Here is a 7,252-nt window from a genome sequence, read left to right on the forward strand (position 1 = left end):
AAAAACATAAGGATTACCCCGTTAGTAAGCTTATGCCCAACTACCTCGTTTCAGAAAATAATATATGAGGTTAATGAAGTTTCATCTTAGTAACCCAATCGTGCATAATTAAAATTTCCGTGTATTAGAACATGAAATAGATTACGGTTCACCGATAGAATTGGGTCATCGCTATCCAAATAAAAACGCTGTTTCTATCATGCACAACAATTATTATCAACGATCAACCGGTGCACACAATGCATTGTGCAAGTTGATGAGCCGCTAGATTAGCATATGGCGGCCCATTCTTGTCCTACCCGCACAGCCTAATAGTGGAGGCATGCTCACTAGTAAAAAGATGAAGAAGATATTATACGTATGAAATGGTCCTAATCGCTCAATTTACCAACAGCATTCAAGCCTGCCGTGTCATTGAAGACAAAGAATGAGAGCACAAATTTTTGCTCAATAAGAAGAGGCAAAAGATTAAGCCTGCATTGTCACTACTTGTCACTACTGTTAGTCTTGGCACTACTTGTCGAATTCCCATATGACGCCTCCATCCTCTGCAATGACAAAGCAGATGTTAGCTGCAGCATAAAGCTCGTCGACTGCACCAGAAAGAGGTATTGAACGGGGAGATGCTGACGTGCAGTCCAAGAAATATACTTTCAGAAAATGCTTGCTGTCTACTGCGAGTGAAATCCCCGTTTCCCTTGTTTAAGGTAATTGTTGGAGTGTCCAAATATCATTTATATTAAGCAGTATAGCTCCACGGATGAAAATTTTTCATTCTCAAAATCTGGAGGCATCGGAAACTGCATAGACTCTACAGTTGAAGACCTGATGAGCACTTTTATTAGAAGTACTGCTAACGTATTACGGAAATACCTTTGACTTTCTTGTTTATCCAGATCTCGAGCAGCATCCCTGCGCCAACTCCCCCAGCAATACATGCCCCGTAAAAGGCAAGGGCAGAGGGAAGAGATCTTCGAGGAAGGAAGTAGCATTCTGGAATTTGTCTTATCTTCCTTGGAAGCCGTTTCTTCACGACTGGTTTGCCACCGGGGTCCTTTTGCAGGTCATTACCAACGGCCTTCCAGTCAACCCCTTTGAAGGGGTCTTTTGATTCTTCAGTTCCCATTTCCCGTCGCTAATACTGAATTGGAAGCTAAAATTGCAATGTTTTAATAAAAATGTGAAGTGAGAATTAAGAGGATGAAAAGCATCTGCATGCACAGGAACTTAAGGGAAAGAGATCAAATAAAAGGAGACAACATTGCAATATATAGGTAGATTGGTTCACAACATAAACCTGAAAAAAGGATTTAATAGAGAAATTATAGGAAATGCATCCCCAAAAGCCTAAAATAGAAGTTACTGGATAACCTTTGCAAGAAAATGCTCAAGAATCTAGCAAGCCTATGGAAAATACCATCCCACAGAGCTCTGCGGATAGCAAACACCAAGCATGTCAGGCTTGGTACCTACTGTAGTTCTTACAATTAGTGCCCCATTTGGCTTCAGACTGTAATCCTTTTTTAGAGACCAGACACGAAGGATATTATTAGATCACACCAACAGTATAAACCATCTCCAGAGGAAAAGTAGTTAAAGGCTCTCAATGACTCTTAACTGTCTTTTCAATGGGCCACTGACTCTTGCTAGTTAAAACAAAAATCATATACATTATTGTCGTAACATGAAGCAGAATTGTGGGGAGAAGAAGAGAGGGGGGGTGGTTGGGGGTGGAAGATGATGAGTGCGAGTCATAAGTGCCCAACGAATGAAAACTGTTTCCAGTGTCAAACTTAAAAGCATCTGAATTTCTAACTGGTGATGTCCAAACAACATAGAAAGCACGACTGCATAAATACGCATGCCCAAACCAAAGTTTTATTTGCTTCCATTTACGCTGCATAAATCTGGTGGCCTAAAGCCAACACAATGAGAACTTTTGACCAACTATTCATGTGAATCAATCAAAATGACATTGAGTTAAATAGATGCTCGCCCAACACAATGAATCTAACTTTTGGTCATCAAGCTTCCACTTATCACGAAATAAAAGGAAAAGGAAAAAAAAAATGGGGGCCAAGTCTCAATTGAAAAGAATCAATGAAATTATTCAGTATATGAACCCCAGGAACTCAGAACAAGCAGGTTTTAGTAAAAGTTCTGCTAAAGATAACAACGTTGGGACATTTCGTCGAACAGTTCGTGCTCAACAACGTCAAAGAACTCAATCCGATGAGTTCTCCGAAGTATAACCTCAGGAAAACTCTACTCTGGGAACGGAGACAAACTGGGAGCAATAGGGAGAAAACCCTATAATAAGAATTGCCTATCACCTCTACCACTTCATCTGGGCAATAACAGGGCCACTGCAGGAGAACATAGCAATTGACAAAAGAAGATTCGGTCTCTGGAAGACCCATCACGGCCAGAGTATTGGAAATTTCAGAAGAAGAACATAGCAATTGAGAACCACAACAATGTAAGCATTTTAAAGATCCACAGTGAGGCGGCACTCTCTCAGTCCCGACTCCCCCAGTTGGGTTTACTTTCATCAAAATGCAACCAAATAATCGACAGTTACGGTTTAGAGAGAGAAGCACCTGTCGTTAGGGATTGGCGAGCTAGAGTGGGCACAGCTCGGGCGAGCCAGTATGGTGGATGGGCGACAACGAGCTTGGCCGGCAGAGGAACGGCGGAGGAATGGCGGCGAGCGACGAAGAAGATTTGGCATTTGGGAAGTGGAAACCCTTGAAAGACTTCCCGTGGAAGGACGACAATCAACTATTTTATAAGATGAGGGACTTGACTAGAAATAATATAAATATCGGGCATACATATAAATAAATATATAAATAAAAACCAAATGTTTAGTTGCCAAGCGTCTATTTGGCGATTCATCGGAAGATGACACAGACACTACCAATGGGGCTGTCGGACTAATTCAAATCCACCGGTGAACGTCGTAAAAACCAAATCTTTGGCTGAGAACCAACGAGAGCTCTAATCTGATGAGGCAGCGAGGAGAATCGCTGGCAACCGGGCTCACTCTCCGTGCGTAGAGCTCCCGCAAGCAGCAGCAGCCGCCCGCCGTCGTCGGAGACAAACCGCGGCGTTTGGCGGGGTTCCTTCGCCATGGAGCTCGTGTCGTTGTTCGTGCCCTTCTTTGTGCTGAAGGTGGTCATGAAACTCAAGTATCCCGACTCCTTCATGATGACCCGTCTCTTCCACGCCATCCTCCACCACCATAACCACCCTTCCTAATCTCCTAATCATTCGCCACTCCCTCCCCAATCATGACCCTGATCTGATCCCCCTTCTCCCTCTATTTCTTCACCACCGGACGGACCCCCCGATGCGCCCAAATTTTGCTTTCCGGCTTCAGACTTTCTGTATCTCACGGAAATGCCGGGCTTGGCCTCGGTGAGTCCTTCGATTAGCAATGGAGCTGGAGACTGCTGCCCTGCTCCCGGCCCGTCTCCGTCGAACCTCAGCCGGGAATCGGTCGCTTCGGGTCCGCAGACGGCCATGGCCTTGCGTCTGTTGGCGGAGATGTACTGCATCTTGGGGCGTCCCGAGGAGGCAGTCCCGCTCCTCGAGCTGTCCACCCGGGATGGGGCTGATCCCGACTCCATGGTGAAGTATTCCGGGTACATGCAGCTCGGGGACACCTACTCGAGGCTGGGGCAGGTGGAGAAGTCCATCTCCTTCTATGAGTCGGGCTTGAAGGTCCAGATTGAGGCTCTGGGTAGCTCTCATCCCCTGGTTGCAGACACCTGCAGGTGAGGCTCATTGGCAATTTGAATTTAAACCTACAATGAACAGTTCTTTAATAAATTTAATTTGAGTCTATTCATATGATTTCATGTAATTTCTTGTTCTGTCAGTCACTTCCTCTGCCGAAATCCAGCTTGCGGCTTCTTGCTTCATGCAATTTCCTCTCTTTTGGCAAATCAAGGATAAGTAGGAAGAGCAACTGATGTATCTACTGAACTATGATTTGTTCAAGAAGAGGACATGAACCCTTTACATGTCCTGCCTGCAATATTAGAAGATTCTATAGTTTCTAAGTTTCGCTAGCCTTTTAAGGCTTTACTAGAGAGGCTATATCTAGCGGCTGGATTTGTTCGGTGAAAATGATCGCCAAAAGTTCTCTCCGGTGATTGAATAGGAAAGTTGGAACCATGTTTCATTGTCGGGTGCTTTGTGCGGAAACTCAATGCAGTATAGCTAGCAAAGTTTAGAGCAAAAGCACTTCCTGTTCCAGGCGTATGCATTCACGGTTAATTCACGATTTGTGAATCAGTTGCAGTTGGTTGAGTTATTTATACTAATAGTTTTGCATCTAGAAAGAAGCAATCAATCTGTCTGTAGGTACACATGGGTACCATAAGAAGGCCCAGACTTACCTCGTTCAATGGCTTGTGATATTCATCAAGCCCGGCAGCTATAGACCCTGTCAGAAATTGAGAAAAATCTTAGCAAAAACCACATAATTCTATCTTTTACCACTTATATCACTTTTTTGCCATCTACCTTAGCTTCTAATTAATTGCGATTATGGTCATACAATGTGAAACTAAGAGCTAGAGCAGTATGAAGAGAGATTCTCTCTCTCTCTCTCTCTCTCTCTGAGTAATAAGCAGATTTGCTTGTTTAAATTGCTTGATATTCTATGGGTGGGTACGGAATTGTACTGTTTCTCCAACTGGACACAGACTCATCAGTTCATTGGAGGTTTTCTTTCATATCTTCTTGCATTTCTAGAGTTTACCCGTATGTGACTGGACTCTAATATATGTCAGGCTGATTTAAGACATGAATCCTGAGAGCCCTCGAAAATGGCTTTTGATTTATTTCAGGTACTTGGCTGAGGCCCATCTGCAGGCAATGCAATTTGATGAGGCCGAGGTCCTTTGTCAGAAGGCCCTGGAAATATACAGAGAGCACGGAGCCCCTGGTTCCCTTGAAGAAGCAGCTGATCGCCGTCTTTTGGCTCTAATATGTGAAGCCAAGGGAGACTTTGAATCTGCTCTAGAGCAACTTGTTCTTGCTCGTAGGACAATGGCTACAAAAGCTCTAGATAGTGACATTGCTACTGTTGATGTTAGCATTGGGAACATTTATTCTTTGCTTGGTCGTTTTGATCAGGCTGTTCTTTCCTATCGCAAGGCACTTACAGCCCTAAAGTCCACAAGAGGGGAGAATCATCCTTCTGTCGCTTCAGTGTTTATTCGCCTAGCTGATGTTAGCTCCAAAACGCGCAAAATTAGGGAATCCAAATTCTACTGTGAGAATGCATTGAGGGTTTATGCGGAGTCTGCAGTTTCTGAAATCATGTCTGAGGAGATCGCAAGGGGGTTGATAGAAATCTCAGCCATATATGAAGCCTTGAGTGACACTGAGGAAGCATTGAAGCTTCTCCATAAGGCAATGAAGTTGCTAGAGGGCAGTCCTGGGCATTTCAACACTGTTGCCGGGATAGAAGTGCAAATGGGTGTGATCTTTAACATGATTGGAAGGTACAGTGATGCTCGGAGCTCCTTTGAGAGTGCTATCCTGAAGCTTCGGGTTTGTGGGGAGAGTAAGTCGGCCTTCTTCGGTATCGTGCTCAATCAGACGGGATTGGCTTGCTTGCAAATGCACAGGATAAATGAGGCGGTAGAATTCTTTGAAGAAGCAGCGGTAGTACTGGAGCATGAGTGCGGCTCGTGTCACTTGGAGACGGTCGGAGTGTATAGCAATCTTGCTGCAACTTACGATGCCTTGGGGAGGTATCATTCGTATGCTCTCCTTTTATAGATGTTCCTAGGATGGAGGTTTTACTTTTCCTGTTTGCATTGATAGGCCATTGGGTTTAGTATTATAATTGGACGAGGTAATCTGAGCAGCACGAGAGCAAAGTAGTTGATACTCTCAAAGAGCTGCAGTTGGAGTAGTTATGACTGACATGAATTCTGTTGCATTTGTTACAGGGTAGAGGAAGCAATCGAGATATTGGAGTACATTGTTGAGTTGAGGGAAGAGAAGCTTGGAACAGTAAATCCCGACTTTGACGAAGAGAGGAGAAGACTTGCCCAGCTCTTGAAAGAAGCTGGACGAGCTAGGAGCAGCAAGGGAAAATCGCTCGAAGATCTTCTCGGTTCCAATTCCCAAGCGATGAAAGAGTGAACCAATACACAGTCTTCACGTGGCGCTTGGAATTGTTAAGCAGAATGGATACCCAATCTACTTGCTTTTCCAACCGAATGGCACTCCTCGCGATCGTAGAACTTGTTGGTCGACTAATAGAGGTTCCTGCATCCATAACTGTCAAGTGTCTGTTGCTCCAATACATCTTATTTTATGCATATACTGTATCACGTAGCTAGTAATAGCATAATATATGGATACACACTATATTATATAAATTCATATATATATATATATATATAGAGAGAGAGAGAGAGAGGTGATCTTTTGTAAACTAGACATGCCATATAGATTTTTTTTTTTTTTGGTGAACATGTAGAAATTAATTTTGTATTGCTTCTCTTCTTATCCTTTCAGATGCATTTTCTTCTTCTGATATAGGTCTGCTATTTCCTCTTAATGTGGCCTTGGTTTGAACTTGTCCGAGCAACTGTTCTTTCGGACCGGACCCGCGCTGGTGAGTCTGAATGGGTGTAACTGAGCTGAGTCAAGCAGGGTACTAGCTCGAGCTTGATATACTGATTAAATTAGAATAGTATAATCATGTTAAGATAATTGAGGGTCAACTAGTCTCGCGAGATTTACGAACGGAGTATGACGAAGGTTGAGTTTGATTGTCTCGCACGCGAAAGAGTTGAGACAAATTCAAGTTTTTGCTTAGTTGAGCTTGAGTAACTAGTGAAAAACAACGCTCATATACACCCCTAAGAAAGAATATTAGTGAGGCCTTCCTTTATGGTCCGGTATCGTTCCATTTGCTTGTGATGCCATCGTTTCAAACGAAACAATACCAGTTTTAAATTGTTATTATGGAATTTGTAAGAGATTTCTCGATCTTTCTCTGCTGATTACCGGAAACAAGTCCTTTCGCCACTGATTATCGGAACAAGTCGACTCTTGGAATGATTTCATTCATTTCCAAAACACGGGTAGACAATTATATGCAACAACAATGAAGATCCATAAGTCTAGTAAATGAATCCGATTATAAGGAAATACAATCACACCTTAACTTAATTATACCCACAACAAAACAAAATAATTCATACAAAGTCAAAGGGTG

At 43.2% G+C, this 7,252-nt stretch overlaps 2 protein-coding genes across 3 annotated transcripts; one reads left to right on the forward strand and one right to left on the reverse strand.

The window, feature by feature from the left end:
• Positions 1 to 157: 157 nt before the first annotated feature.
• Positions 158 to 2,770, reverse strand: LOC116214167. Of its 2 annotated transcripts, none has more exons than XM_031549506.1 (3): positions 2,601 to 2,770; positions 874 to 1,141; positions 158 to 548 (listed from the first exon to the last, which is right to left on the reverse strand). In XM_031549506.1, the coding sequence occupies exons 2-3, from the start codon at positions 1,124 to 1,126 to the stop codon at positions 514 to 516; spliced, it is 288 nt and encodes a 95-aa protein (XP_031405366.1). In that variant the 5' UTR covers positions 1,127 to 1,141; positions 2,601 to 2,770; the 3' UTR covers positions 158 to 513. The 2 variants fall into 2 exon arrangements, with proteins under 2 accessions (XP_031405366.1, XP_031405360.1); XM_031549500.1 differs by having other exon boundaries at positions 874 to 1,153; positions 2,601 to 2,765.
• Positions 2,771 to 2,872: 102 nt separating this feature from the next.
• Positions 2,873 to 6,535, forward strand: LOC116214159 (protein KINESIN LIGHT CHAIN-RELATED 1-like). The gene is made up of 3 exons (XM_031549489.1): positions 2,873 to 3,779; positions 4,860 to 5,771; positions 5,973 to 6,535. The coding sequence occupies exons 1-3, from the start codon at positions 3,403 to 3,405 to the stop codon at positions 6,166 to 6,168; spliced, it is 1,485 nt and encodes a 494-aa protein (XP_031405349.1). The 5' UTR covers positions 2,873 to 3,402; the 3' UTR covers positions 6,169 to 6,535.
• Positions 6,536 to 7,252: the final 717 nt, after the last annotated feature.

This window comes from Punica granatum, chromosome 1, assembly GCF_007655135.1.
Source record: "Punica granatum isolate Tunisia-2019 chromosome 1, ASM765513v2, whole genome shotgun sequence".
NCBI classification, from domain to species: Eukaryota; Viridiplantae; Streptophyta; class Magnoliopsida; order Myrtales; family Lythraceae; genus Punica; species Punica granatum.